General features: G+C 39.2%; 1 protein-coding gene across 3 annotated transcripts in view; it reads left to right on the forward strand.

Moving 5' to 3' along the window:
• Window positions 1-14,770, forward strand: part of PI4K2B (phosphatidylinositol 4-kinase type 2 beta) — a 35,057-nt gene that overhangs the window by 17,134 nt on the left and 3,153 nt on the right. For all 3 annotated transcript variants that reach the window (XM_078003217.1, XM_002808407.4, XM_015138118.3), the window contains exons 7-9: window positions 3,140-3,239; window positions 7,177-7,310; window positions 7,878-7,937. In XM_078003217.1, coding sequence (XP_077859343.1) covers window positions 3,140-3,239; window positions 7,177-7,310; window positions 7,878-7,937 — 294 coding nt within the window. The remainder of the gene's footprint in view (window positions 1-3,139; window positions 3,240-7,176; window positions 7,311-7,877; window positions 7,938-14,770) is intronic.

The raw sequence follows: 14,770 nt of genomic DNA on the forward strand, positions 1-14,770 counted from the left end.
TTAAGTACTTTTACTATTTATAAGAAGCTGGTTTTAACATATATAATGGACTGCATAGAGCCTCAACACTGATATCAGAGTTACAGATTTTAGAGTCATTGCTATCGACTTTGAGTACCAAGTTCAAGTTTTAGATATTTACATAAGATTTTTTTTTTCGGCCGGGCGCGGTGGCTCAAGCCTGTAATCCCAGCACTTTGGGAGGCCGAGACGGGCGGATCACGAGGTCAGGAGATCAAGACCATCCTGGCTAACATGGTGAAACCCCATCTCTACTAAAAAATACAAAAATCTAGCCGGGCGAGGTGGCGACTGTAGTCCCAGCTACTTGGGAGGCTGAGGCAGGAGAATGGCGTAAACCCGGGAGGCGGAGCTTGCAGTGAGCTGAGATCCTGCCACTGCACTCCAGCCTGGGAGACAGAGCGAGACTCCGTCTCAAAAAAAAAAAAAAACAAAAAAAAAAAGATTTTTTTTTTTTTCAAAATACTTTTACAAGTTTAAAACAGTTTGTACATTTGGGAAAGTTTTAAGTGATTAAAAATATTTCTTCAATATTTATAATTTATGTTCTCAAGTAATGACTTAAAGCTGTTGCATCATTTTTAAAAGTTTGTACTTTTAAATGTTTATCAAGGATATTTAAATATATATATTCACAGCACTTAGCAATAAAAAGGAACAAACTTGATACACACAATAGCATGGATGAAATTTAAAATTATGCTGAGTGAAAGAAGCTACACATAAAGGGAACATATCGTATGATTATATTTATATTTAAAAATTAGAAAATGCAAACTCGTTTCTAGTGAAAACAGACCAGTAGTTGCCTGGTCTGGGGGTAGGGGGAAGGCTGGACTGCAAAGGGACACAAGGAAACTTTGGGGTGAAAGTTTCACATATGTCAAGGCTCATCACATTGTACTTGTTAATATAGGAAGTTAATTGTATGTAAATTATACCTTAATAAAGTTGTAAATAGGAAGATGGTAGAAATAAAAATAAATGCCAGTTGTAGCAGAAATGGGCTTAAAATACAAACATAAATGCACATATGTATAAGCTCCTGGGCCAGGCACAGTGGCTCATGCCTGCAATCACAGCACTTTGGGATGTCAAGGTGGGAGGATTGACTGAGTCCAGGAGTTTGAGACCCTGTGTCTACAAAGAATTAAAAAAAAATTTTTTTAAAGCACCACTTAAGAATAAAAGACTTTAAGAGAGTAGAAAAAGTAAAATGAAATAAATTAGCCTGACATGGTGGCAAACACCTGTGGTTCCAGAGATTCGGGAGGCTGAGGTGGGAGATCGCTTGGGCACAGGAGGTCAAGGCTGCGGTGAGTCGTGATTGTGCCTCTGCACTCCAGCTGGGTGACAGAGCAAGACCCTGTCTCAAAAAAATAAAAAAATTAAAGATAATTAAATAAACGTAAGCTCCCGAAATTATTTTATTTGTATATTTTGAGCAGTTAGATTTTGCTGAAAATTCTTTTGCTCGAGTATTTTGTGCACTTTCAATGAGGTGTAAGACATTTGATATATACTAAAAGAAATAAAGTTGGCATACCTCACATCAGCCTTCACTGTAGTACTTTTAACTTAAAAAATTTCTGTTTTGGCCGGGCGCGGTGGCTCAAGCCTGTAATCCCAGCACTTTGGGAGGCCGAGGCGGGTGGATCACGAGGTCAGGAGATCGAGACTATCCTGGCTAACATGGTGAAACCCCGTCTCTACTAAAAATACAAAAAACTAGCCGGGCGTGGTGGCGGGCGCCTGTAGTCTCAGCTAGTTGGGAGGCTGAGGCGGGAGAATGGCGTGAACCCGGGAGGCGGAGCTTGCAGTGAGCCGAGATCACACCACTGCACTCCAGCCTGGGAGACACAGCGAGACTCCGTCTCAAAAAAAAAAAAAATTTCTGTTTTACTTTTTTTTATTTTATCTGGGCCACTTAGTAGTAATGGCCATCTGTGTTTAAGTAATCAGAATACTCTTTTTTTTCCTTTAAAAAATACACACGTTTCACTTTAGTCTGTTTTAATTTCTAAGTAAAGCAATTCCAAAAATATGAAGTTAACATCAGGGCCATGTGAACCACCATGATAAAATAAAACAGATATTCACAATAATTACATCTAAAGATAGTTCAGCTTGATAAATCACCTTCCACAGAAATACTCTTTATCATGAAAACCCTCTTTCTCCTGAGATCTTTATTTCTGTTATGGAAGAATACAGAAGTTAGGAACAGCCTACTGTATTAGTACATTCTCACACTGCTATGAAGAAATACCCAAGGCAGGGTAATTTATAAAGAAAAGAGATTTAATTGACTCACAATTCTGCATGGCTGGGGAGACCTCAGGAAACTTACAATCATGGCAGAAGGCACCTCTTCACAGGGCGGCAGGAGAATGAGTGCGAGTAGGAGAAATGCCAGACGCTTACAAAACCATCAAATCTCATGAGAACTCACTCACTATCATGAGAACTCACTCACTATCACGAGAACAGCATGGGGGACACCGCCCCCATGATCTGATTACCTCCACCTGGTCCTGCCCTTGACACATAAGGATTACAGGGATTACAATTCAAGATGAGATTTTGGGTGGGGACACGGCCAAACGATAACACCTACATTCAAGAATATCTTGAGGTTCCTTCTACTAGATCTTATTATATTTAATTATGGTCTTTGAAGGAATTTCATTTAGAAACATTTTGTATTTGACTTATTTCTTTGGGACCCTAAGAAAGACTAGGTCTTAATAAGGTGATTTTTGTGTTTAAAAAAATCAGTAATATTTTACATCATACATTTAAGCAATGCATCTAGCAGTAAATTATCTAGAACATCACTTTAAAGTCACAATATTTTCAAGCCTTTTAAAGAGAAAACCATTACTGAGTAATGGTATAATATCAAATTTTAAAAAACAGTGGTTAGGAAATACATGTTTTTTCAGACAGTCTCTTCCATTCCTGTGTGAATTTGTATTTTTTCTGGTAGCATTGTTAATTTTTGTAGGCTTTTCAGAGAGAATATGTTCTTAAACATCAATAATTATTATAAATAATTTATCCTTTGGGAATATTTATATAGGTTCTTTTATCAACATATCATTTTTCTCCTCTATAGGAATCAAAATGGATTGATGATGAAGAATTCCTTATTAAAATAGCTGCAATTGATAATGGTCTAGCATTTCCTTTTAAACATCCTGATGAATGGAGAGCATGTGAGTATTTAGAACCTTCTGTGGATTCTATAATTATCTTTTTTCCAGAATGAGAAGGGAAAAAAATTTACAGATACCATAGAAGAGGAAAAAGTAGATGAAATATGATTATTCATTAAGGCTCGGTTTTAGGCATTAGGGATGCAAATGTATACTACAGGGTCTTGCTATGAATTGTTTGCTTAGTTTGGGATGACTGGTTTTGATTTTTAGGCTTTGTGTTATCCTTGGAAAATGAGTTTAGTAGTGTTCCAGTTTTAAATATATATATAACATTGAAATTATTTTAATATTTTGGTAGAACTATATTTTAAGTTTTTGGTTGTATTCACTTATAAAACAATTTAGGCCTGCCCTCCACCTGACCTCATTCTTAGGGAGTAGTGCTTTAATTGCCTTCCCAGTCTCTTTTGTGGTAAATGATTACATTTTCTACATCTTCTTGAACCAGTTTTAGACACTTTTATTTTGCTTAAAATTTTCCATGATTTCTTGAGTTTTAAATTTATGAGTATAGCATTTTATTAGAATTATCTTATAATTAAAACAATTCCCTCTGTGCATATTGAGTGTTTAGGGAGTGAAATGAAATGATGTCTGAAATTTGCCTTAAAATACTTGTGGTGGTGTGGACAGGAGAGATAAATAAAGCCAATTTTGCAAAAAAAATTGGTAATAATTGAATTAACATGGGAGTTTATTATAGTCGTTTTCTGACATTTGTATGTGTTTAAGATATATGGGCCAGGCATGGTGGCTCACACCTGTAATCCCAGCACTTTGGGGGCTGAGGCTAGCAGATCGCTTGAGCTCAGGAATTCAAGACCAGCCTGGGCAACATGGCGAAACCCCATCTCTACAAAAAATACAAAAATGGGCCAGGTGTGATGGCCCATGCCTGCAGTCCTAGCTACTTGGGAGGCTGAGGTGAGGAGGATTACTTGAGCTTGGGAGGTGGAGGTTGCAGTGAGCCAAGATGGCACCACCGCACTCTAGCCTGGGTGACACAGTGTAAGGCCCTGTCTCAAAAATAAAATAAAAAATATATAGTATGTTTTAAAAATCTTCATATCCATGATATGTCTCTTTTAAATTCCTTCAATTTATTAGTGAGCCTTTTACTCATTAGGCTTGCCAAAGATTTGTCTGTTGTTAAGCATTGGCTCTTCTATTTATTTAATTATTTATGCTTTTCCCCCCCAGATAATTGCCTATTTATTTTATAGATCAGGCTTTTAGTTTGTTTGCTTTTTCTTTTATAGATTTATGTTTTCCATCATTATTCTTTTTTCCTATTATGTTCATACTATACTGCTTTCCTATAAATGCATATTAGGCCTCATATTTTCCTCTGGGTATAATTTTGGCTAAACCACGGATTGCACAGGTGCTACGCTATGACTCTGCCTTACATACTCATTTTTTCTGATTTTCTTTTTGACAGGAATAATTTAGAAGTATTTTGTTTGATCTTAAAATTTCTATGTCAGCTTATTTTAATTGTACATTATTACTATTTTTAAGAAACTGTTCATTGTTGTTATTTTCCAGCATTATTGCATTGTGATCTGTGCATATGGCCTGTGTAAATTCTGTTTTACAGTTTGTTAGTAATTTCTGTATGATCCTATATATGGCCTATTTAGAGGATAGTATTTGAAAAGAATGAGCACAAAATTCTGTCTACTAACCTAAAGGTTGTTAGTCATATCATATCCTTTACTTATTTTCTGACTATATAATCTGTTAATTTTCAGAGGAAATTAATGATCACTGTGATTGTGATTTTGCCAGTTTTTTCTTCAATTTCTATGCATTTTTTGCTTTGTATTTCACGTGTAGAGGTCCAGTGGTTTATCTTCCTGGTGGCTTCTTCTTTTTTTTTTTTTTTAATCAGTATGACATATATTTATTTATTATTATTATTATTATTTTGATTCCTGGGATATGAGAGAGAGGAAACAGCTTTTAAACTGTCATCTTGGCTGGGTACGGTGACTCACGCCTGTAATCCCAGCATTTTGGGAGGCTGAGGCGGGTGGATCATGAGGTCAGGAGATCAAGACCATCCTGGCTAACACAGTGAAACCCCATTTCTACCAAAAATACAAAAATTAGCCGGGCGTGGTGGCGGGTGCCTGTAGTCCTAGCTACTCGGGAAGCTGAGACAGGAGACTGGTGTGAATCAAGGAGGTGGAGCTTGCAATGAGCCGAGATCACACCACTGCACTCCAGCCTGGGTGACGGAGCAAGACTCCGTCTCAAAACAAAAAACAAAACAAAACAAAACAAAACGCTATCATCTTGTTGGTGGAAGCCATGGTGTGTTTGCTATTACCCAGGAAAATCACAGAGAACAAACACTATTGCTTAGCACAATGCCAGGTACATAAGTATTCAATAAATGTTTTATGAATGCTTAAACAAATAGAGAAGAGAAAGGACTAAGTCTGGAATCACGGCTAATGGTGACATTGAAAGAGGGGAGGAAAAACTAGCAAAAGAGAGAAGGAGTAGCTTGCAAGACAAGATAAACTTAGAGTGGTATCTCCAACGCCACAGAGGAGAGAATTTCATAAAGGAGATGATAGAAAACAGTGCTACATACAACAGAGAGATTAAGTAGCATGACAACAGCAAGTGAGCCTTTGGACAGACCCTTGGGTCTGGTGACTGGTGGCCTTAGGAGAGAGAGTTTAGATGGTAGTACTAGAAGTTAAGTGTTGGGATTAAAGGTAGAGGCAGATGAAAAATAAGGGCCTTTCTTCTATGAAATTATTCAGGGAAAACTAAAAAAAAAAAATTGGACATATCTACAAGGAGATGTGAGCCAGGGGAAACACTTTCTTCAGAATGCAAAGTAACCTTCCTACTGTGTGCAATGAGATAGATCGAGAAGTGAGAGCCAGGCATTGAGGTGAGCTCCTGTAGTCCTAGCTACTTGGGAGGCTGAGGCGAGAGAATTGCTTGAGCCCAGGAGATTGAGGCTATAGCGAACTATGATTGTGTCACTGCACCCCACCTGGGTGACTGAGGAGAAATGACTCCAAAGGCAGATTTCTTCTTCAGGGCTTTCAAAGTGGTAGGATCCACCAAAAGCTGGGGATTCTCATTGGATATGCTCACGTTAGCTCTGTGGATGATCATGTCAGAAACCTTACACTCTTGCAGGAATCTGAATATGCACCCTCTCTAGAAGATTAAACCTGTACAAATCTCTGTAGTCTTGGCACGGTGTAGATTTAATGGTCTTCTTGAGGGAGAACTAGAATTAGCTCAGAGTCGTGGATCTTTTGTCTCTTAAAGTGACCCACCTGTTTACCTCCTAATGATTGCAAAGTTCAGAACATCTGTGTACAAGTCAGTGGTCAATTCCTGATGATTTGTAGCTGCGGAGGGCAGGCAGACCTCAGCCGTGGTATTCAGTCTGTGCCTGGGTGCGGTGATACGTACCTGTAGTCCCAGCTACTTTTGAAGCTGAGGTGGGAGAATCCCTTGAGCCCAGAAGTTCGAGGCTGCAGTGAGCTATAATCATGCCACTGCCCTTCAGCCTGGGTGACACAGTGAGACCCATTCTCTTAGAAATATATAATAATAAAAACAATCTGGGGCTGTGTGCAAAGTATAGGTATTCATCAGTTTCTGAACTGAGGAACCAGATAGATTGAGATACATTTAGAACTGTTTGAGATAGATTCATTATCCAAACTCTTACTCTTTACTGTCTAAAACTCAGAGACATTACGAGTTTACTATCTGAATTGACTGTCCAAATCTGAGTAATTTGGATTGCAGTGCATAGTTTTACTCTGATTAAGTTCTTATCCTGTCCTTTTTTGGGGAGAACCTAGGAGTTGTAGGAAAGAACCAGGAAAAATGTGAGTCTAAATAAACCATTTCCTACCACTGATGAGGAGAATGCTTTTTTCCCTATTAGATCCATTTCACTGGGCTTGGCTTCCTCAAGCAAAAGTTCCTTTTTCTGAAGAAATAAGAAGCTTGATTCTACCATATATTTCTGACATGAACTTTGTGCAAGATTTATGTGAAGATCTCTATGAACTTTTTAAGGTAAGTTAATGCTTAGTTTGATTATTGCAGAAAATGAAATCTTAAAATAGAAGAGACTGCTTAATAGAGCTAATTTGCAATGCACTATTTCTTGTATTGCTGCTTGCCATAAAACCTGACAGGAGAGAGAGGAATTAGCAGTTTTATTTACAGGAGCATACATTCATAAAGCTATACTTACTATGAGCATTCTTTGAAGTGAGACTACATTAAAATTTAATTTGCTGTTTTCTTCAAAAGTTGAATTTTTACAAGAAGACTCTATAAATTATAATACATATTTGGTGACCTGCTATGATTTAGTTCTCTTAAAAAGCCTAAATTCATTGGCTGGAAAGTCATCTTAAATCCTTTCTGGAACAAGTTGGGGTACAAATAAATAAGTCTATTCATGTCATTCTGGGAGTATACAAAAATACCTCAGGTAAAAATATTATTTTTGTTTTATTTTATTGATTAGGAAAGCTTTTTAATGGCCTTATTTGCTGAGTTGAAGAGTTCATCTGTTTTCAGATATTTATATCAAAGTCTTTATTTTGGGAATTGTTTTTTTCTTTTCTGTAATAGACTGATAAAGGATTTGACAAAGCCACTTTTGAAAGTCAGATGTCTGTGATGAGGGGTCAGGTAAGTTACCTTTTTATTTGTTCATAAGGAAAAAATCTCTTTGAAACAGTAGTCAACTGTTTTCTCCACTGTGATCTGGAGATGGAATTTTTAATACTACCTCTTATGCTGAACCAAAATAGCCCAGATGATTAGAAATGAAGTTGATTCGGCCTAGTGCAGTGGCTCACGCCTGTATTCCCAGCACTTTGGGAGGCCAAGGCGGGTGGATCACCTGAGGTCAGGAGTTCAAGACCAGCCTGGCCAACATGGTGAAACCCCATCTCTACTAAAAATACACAAAAAAATTAGCTGGGTGTGGTGGCGGGCACCTGTAATCCCAGCTACTTGGAAGGCTGCGGCAGGAGAATCACTTGAACTTGGGAGGCGGAGGTTGCAGTAGCTGAGATCACACCACTGCACTCCAGCCTGAACAACAAGAGCGAAACTGCATCTCAGAAAAAAAAAAAAAAAAAAAGAAATGAAGTTGACTCCAATAGTTTCTTCCCTCTATTATCTTATAAATTAGGTAGTTCTGACCTTGTTGTGTACTGTTTATTTAGCTCAGTGGTTTCTTCCCTCTATTATCTTATAAATCAGGTAGTTCTGGCCGGGCGCGGTGGCTCACGCTTGTAATCCCAGCACTTTGGGAGGCCGAGGCGGGCGCATCACAAGGTCAGGAGATCGAGACCATGGTGAAACTCCGTCTCTACTAAAAATAGAAAAAATTAGCCGGGCGCAGTGGCGGGCGCCTGTAGTCCCAGCTACTCGGGAGGCTGAGGCAGGAGAATGGCGTGAACCCGGGAGGCGCAGCTTGCAGTGAGCCGAGATTGCGCCACTGCACTCCAGCCTGGGCGACAGAGCGAGACTCCGTCTCAAAAAAAAAAAAAAAAAAAAAAATCAGGTAGTTCTGACCTTGTTGTGTACTGTTTATTTAGCTCAATGTTTCCCTTGCTGTGAATTGTTGGTCCCCATTTTGGTAGCTATTTTGGGCATCACTACCTTTTCCCCCTCAGATCCATTCACTTAGACATTTCAGTACCAAGTTCTGTTGCCAATAGATTACTATTATTATTATTATTTATTATTATTGTTTTGCGGAATATGTTTGGCTTTTGCTAGAGCAGTCACTGAATAACCATGTCACCAAGATTGAGCGTCGATTGTAACATGAAAAAACTAATTGTAACTCAGTCCTCTCCCTGATCCCCCCCTCACATTTTTGTTGTTGTTGTTGGGAGACCTAGTCTTGCCCTGTCGCTCAGGCTGGAGTGCAATGGTGTGATCTTGGCTCACTTCAACCTCTGCCTCCCAGATTCCAGCGGTTCTCCTGCCTCAGCCTCCCAAGTAGTTGGGATTACAGGCGTGCACCACCGCGCCCGGCTAATGTTTTTGTAGAGATGGGATTTCACCGTGTTGGTCAGGCTGGTCTCGAACTCCTGACCTCATGATCCAGCCGCCTCAGCCTCCCAAAGTGCTGGGATTACAGGCGTGAGCCACCATGCCCAGCCCCTCCTCACCTTTAGTTAAAGGTTAGAAGTACAAGGCATTAAGTCTGCTGATGTGGGCCTGCAGGCCGGGCTCACTCTCAGATGACTGCTGCTTCTTGGACTCTATGAATGGTATTTCTATTCCAAAAGGAAAGCTTGAAACAGAAATAAATTGTACTGTAAACATTGTCTTTTAGTGTCTTATAAATTAACACTCTCTTCCTAAAATATACATTTAATTTAAGGTAGCTGTTTGCCACAATACCTGTAGCAAACAAAGTGGGTCAAGTTTTTGCACTGATTATTATATTATACAACTTTAACAAGTACATATAATTACATCAGAGAATCATTCATTCATTCACCAAGTATTTATTGACAGAACTAGTGCTGGCAACTAGTTACTGGAGATAAGGCAGTAAGCAAAACCAAGTTTCTGCTGTCATGGAGTTTTGCTCTGCAGAGAAGGTCAGGGCTCGGTGAAAAGGGACAGGTGATTATCAGCTCATGCATCTCTCTGCTCTGTCACATTTATGCAGTGCTTAATGCAGTCGTGAGTTTCCAGTAGTTAAGTGAAGGCTCGAGAAATAGGATGGAGCCAGAGTATAGAGGGCCTTAAACCCCAGAATGTAGATAGATTCCACAAAGAAGGCATTGGAGCAGTTAGAAATTCCGCATTAAAGAAGGGCTGTGGTGAGACAGAAGTTTTTGAAGAGGAGATCTTAATTCTGAGATTCTTCTATGAACTCCTTGAAACTATGTATAAAATGTTAATATGTGCATTTTGGGTTGGGTGTGAGAGAAGATAGGATTTATATCTCAGCAAAAATATTTATATCCCTCAAAAAAAGTTAAGGACTGCTGCAGAAGGCTGGGCTGGACAGTGGGGTACAGATTTGCTTAGTAGATGAGGAGACGACAGCCAAGCAGCCTCACTAAGAGGCTTTTTTCTGGTAATTCAGGCATCAGTGAAAGGATTTGGTGATCAATGATCATAATTATGTTGCAGAGTTTTGCCATCCCAAAACTTATTTGAGCTAAATTTTTTAGGCATAGATAAGTATGCCTTGATTTGACCTTTTTGCTTGAAACAAATTGACTTGACATATCAATATGCTTCATCTTCTGGAACTTTCTTATCCCTAAAGCTTTATTTTTATTTTAGGAATCTGATTTAAAATAAAGAAGTAAATAAAAGCTGTAAATAATTTTGTAAGCTTTAATTGTGGTTTAAAGTTAACACCCGAGGAATTTAAATTAAAAAAAAAAAGTGCCTGTCTGGGTGTAGTGACTCATGCTTGTAATCCCAGCATTTTGAGAGGCAGAGGAGGGCAGATTGCTTGAGCTCAGGAGTTCAAGATCAGCCTGGGCACCGTGGCGAAACCCCATCTCTACAAAAAAATACAAAAATTAGCTGGGCGTGGTGGCATGTGTTTGTAGTTCCAGCTGCCAGGAGCCTGAGGCAGGAGGATCACTTGAGCCCCGGAGGTAGAGGAGATTGCAGTGAGCTGAGATTGTGCCACTGCACTCCAACCTGGGCAGCAGAGCAAGACCTTGTCTCAAAAAAAAAGCCTGTCTAAGAAGGTGTGGGAGTGTTCCAGTTCTGAGATCTGTTACAAAGATGTGTCCGTGGCTGTCTCCTATTTCAGGTTTATTTACTCATATCCTATCTCATGCACAAAAGAAAAAGGCATTATAAAAATGAATGTAATAAAATATGAAGATGACAGGGTCAATAACTTAGGAGAGAAAGAAATAAAATGATGATACTTTGGTTATTACACGTTGTCATTTGATTTTGTTTTGTTTTTTAATTTTAATTTGATTTTGAACTTTCTGATAGCCAAAAAAGATAATATGTCCTGACTATGTACATGATTGTGTAGCTCTCTGGTTTTGGCTGTTTTTTACTTATTTAAAAATAAGTTAGTCTAAGGCCAGGTGTGGTGGCTCACGGCTGTAGTCCCAGCTACTTGGGAGGCTGAGGCAGGAGTATTGTTTAAGCCCAAGAGTTGGAGGCTGTAGTACACTGTGATGACACCTGTGCATAGCCACTGCACTGTAGCCTGGGCAACAGACCAAGACCTCATCTCTTAAGGAAAAAAAAAAGATCTAAAAAAAATCAGGTATTGGGCCAGGTGTGTTGGCTCATGCCTATAATCTGAGTTTGGGAGGCCAAGGTGGGTGGATTGCTTGAGCCCAGGAGTTCAAGGTTGTAATGAGCTGTGATCACACCACTACACTCCAGCCTGGCCAACAGAGCAAGACCTTGTCTCAAAAAAAAAAAAAAAAAAAAAAAATTAACCTGTATTCCAAACAACAGAATAATTACTTCAGTGAATTCCTGGAGTCGAAATACTTGTGTTATTTCTGTCATTTATAAATATAATTTAAATCCCTCTCCCTTCCAGTTTTACCTATTAACTTAATGATTTGTGCTTTCTACAGCCAAGTCTTTTGCCCTAGTTTGTAGTAAGCTGTGAGTTTTACACATATAATCAATGGCATGCTCTAATTCTTCACTTAAAGATGTGGACTGAAACAATATGAAAGTTTTGTTTTTTTTTTTTAATTCAGAGCTGGTAGCAATGTTTATGAACGTTAAAGATAAACCATGTTTTGAATTTTATATTAAATAGCAATAGGTCATAATCAGGGTAGGTAAAATTCATCTAATATTCTAATTTGGAACACTGAAACTGAGAATATATTTTCTTACAAGCAATGTGAAATATATTTTCCATGTGACCTGAAAAAATGCAGAAATAATAACTAAAACTTTTTCTGAAAACACAATGAACTTATATTCAGAGATTTATATACCAGAAACTCATTTACAGATTCAATAATAATTGGTGTTAAAGAGAGTGAAACTAACCCTTTAGTACCTCCTGGTGCTTGACCCCTTACTGGACACTTTAATGATGCTTATTATTGTTTATCCTCACAACACCTCCACAGAGTAATCTACATTTTAGGTGGAACGACTGTGGCTCAAAGGGCTTGAATAACATGTATCTGTGAAATGAGGGGGCTCCCAGCCTGGCCAGTTGGCAGCATGCAGGCATTGCCTCTGCCCGGGGCCCTTATCCTCTCTTCTCCGGATTTACTGACATTCTAAGTTGACCTTACCTCTTCTCCCATTCCTCTTCCACACTGAAACAAGAACAATCTCTAAAAACAAATCTGAGCATGTCTTCTGTTGTTTAAAACTCCTCTAATTTGTCCATGTATACAGGCTCAAGTCCAGGCTTTCAGCACAGTCAACAACACCCTTCACAGTCAGGCTCCAAACAGTGTGTCTACCTTTATCTCTTGCCGTTTTGCCCCTCTCCCTGGGCTGGGCAAATCTGAACTGCTCTTCCTTCCCCTTTCCCAGTGGTGCCCTTGTGCATGCCATTCTCTCCCCCTTGATGCCTTTCCCTCTTTATCTAGGAAAGAGTTTTTCTTTCAGCCCCCATGTCAGTCTTCCTAAACTCCTCCTGCCAACAGGGAGTTGTTCTGATTTTTGCAGCACTCCCTGGGAATATGCTGGTGTCACATTTTACTCAGAAATTTGATTTTAAATCATCATAGGGGGTACATTGCTATAGAGAGATAGCTTAAAATCTACGATAACGTAGGATATATGTGGTTTGATGTATATAGTGCAGTAATTCTCAGGCCCCCTGAAATTTAGAGACCAGTGAACTAATCTAAAGGAAAGCAAAGTCAATATGTAGAAGCCCACGAGTTTATACCACCTGCCTGGACCACAACTGTCAAATCCCTATCAAGCTGTCATTATGGCATGGGTGGAGAAGTCTAGTGTCTCCCCTGGCCTGCAGAATTTGCTCCATTCTATTTTTTTAAATAATCCTCTCTGATTTAAACAGAGTAATAGATTGGTTATTCTTTGAGAAATGAAAAAATAGGTGGTATGGGGGGGAGGGGATCAGATTTTAAAGTCAGGGCAGAGGTCCTTTCCATCACACTATACTGCAATTACTTGTTCATGTGGCTGCTTCTAGAACTTGAGTTCTTTAAGGGCTTACATAGCTTTTCCCTCATTTGGTCACCTCTTCTCCCCAACACAGTGAGTGCTCAGTAAGTGTTTCCTTAGTAAATAAATGCAGAATTATTAAGTGTCTTCTGAATTCTCAGAGAAATATTAATAGATTAATTTCAGGATTTAATAATTTATGCAATTTCTGTAACTATTTGAAAATTGATAATTTGTAGGGCAATTTTCGTTTTCCTATACTTTTTTTTTTTTGGAGACAGAGTCTCCCTTTAACCCAGGCTGGAATGCAGTGGCGCAATCTCAGCTCACTGCAACCTCTGCCACCCGGGTTCAAGCGATCCTCATGCCCCAGCCTTCCTGATAGCTGGGATTACAGGCATGTGCCACCACACCTGGCTAATTTTTGTTTTTTGTATTTTTGTGTAGAGTTGGGGTTTCATCATGTTGGTCAGGCTGGTCTCAAACTCCTGGCCTCAAGTGATCCACCCACCTTGGCCACCCAAAGTGCTGGGATTACAGGCGTGAGCCACCACACCTGGCCAACGTTTCTGTTTTCCATATTCTCTGCAAGAGTCACATATTGTTCTTAGAGTCAGGAAAATATTAGCTGTTACTTAAATTGGTATATTTAGACTAACATTTTTAGAATAGAATTTTTTAAACCCAAAGAGGAAACTAACCAAAACATTTCCTTCCTTAACTGTGCTAGTGCACACTTTTATATTCATGGTAGGAACAATGCTTATAATAAACTCAAATTTCATAAATTACTTTTTTCTTGTTATCCAAATGTAGTCAATTTAGAAAATTTTAAGGGAAGGCTGGGTGTGGTGGCTCATGCCTATAATCCTAGCACTTTGGGAGGCTGAGGCGGGTGGATCTCTCGAGCCTAGGAGTTCAAGACCAGTCTGGGCAACAAAGCGGAACCCTGTCTCTACAAACAGTATAAAAATTAGCTGAGGTGGCGTGTGCCTGTAGTCCCAGCTATTCTGGAGTCTGGGGTGGGAGGATCGCTTGAGCCTGGGAGGCAGACGCTGCAGTGAACTGTGATTGCACACTGCACTCCAGCCTGGGTGACAAAGCAAGACCCTGTCTCAAAAAAAAGAAAAAGAAAATTTTAAGGGAAGAACTTAAAAGTGATCCTAAAACATAAATATAACCTATAACCCTGTAACACCTTACCAGTAAAGATCTATTTTCCTGATGTGTTAAATACTCCAAATATTCTACAAACTGAAACCATCTAGTTTGGCCAGCTGTGGTGGCTCACACCTGTAATCTCAGCACTTTAAGAGGCAAAGGTGGGAGGACTACATGAGCCCAGAATTCAAGATCAGCCCTGGCAACATGGCAGGATCCCA

The sequence above is a fragment of the Macaca mulatta genome, chromosome 5 (assembly GCF_049350105.2).
Source record: "Macaca mulatta isolate MMU2019108-1 chromosome 5, T2T-MMU8v2.0, whole genome shotgun sequence".
NCBI lineage: Eukaryota > Metazoa > Chordata > Mammalia > Primates > Cercopithecidae > Macaca > Macaca mulatta.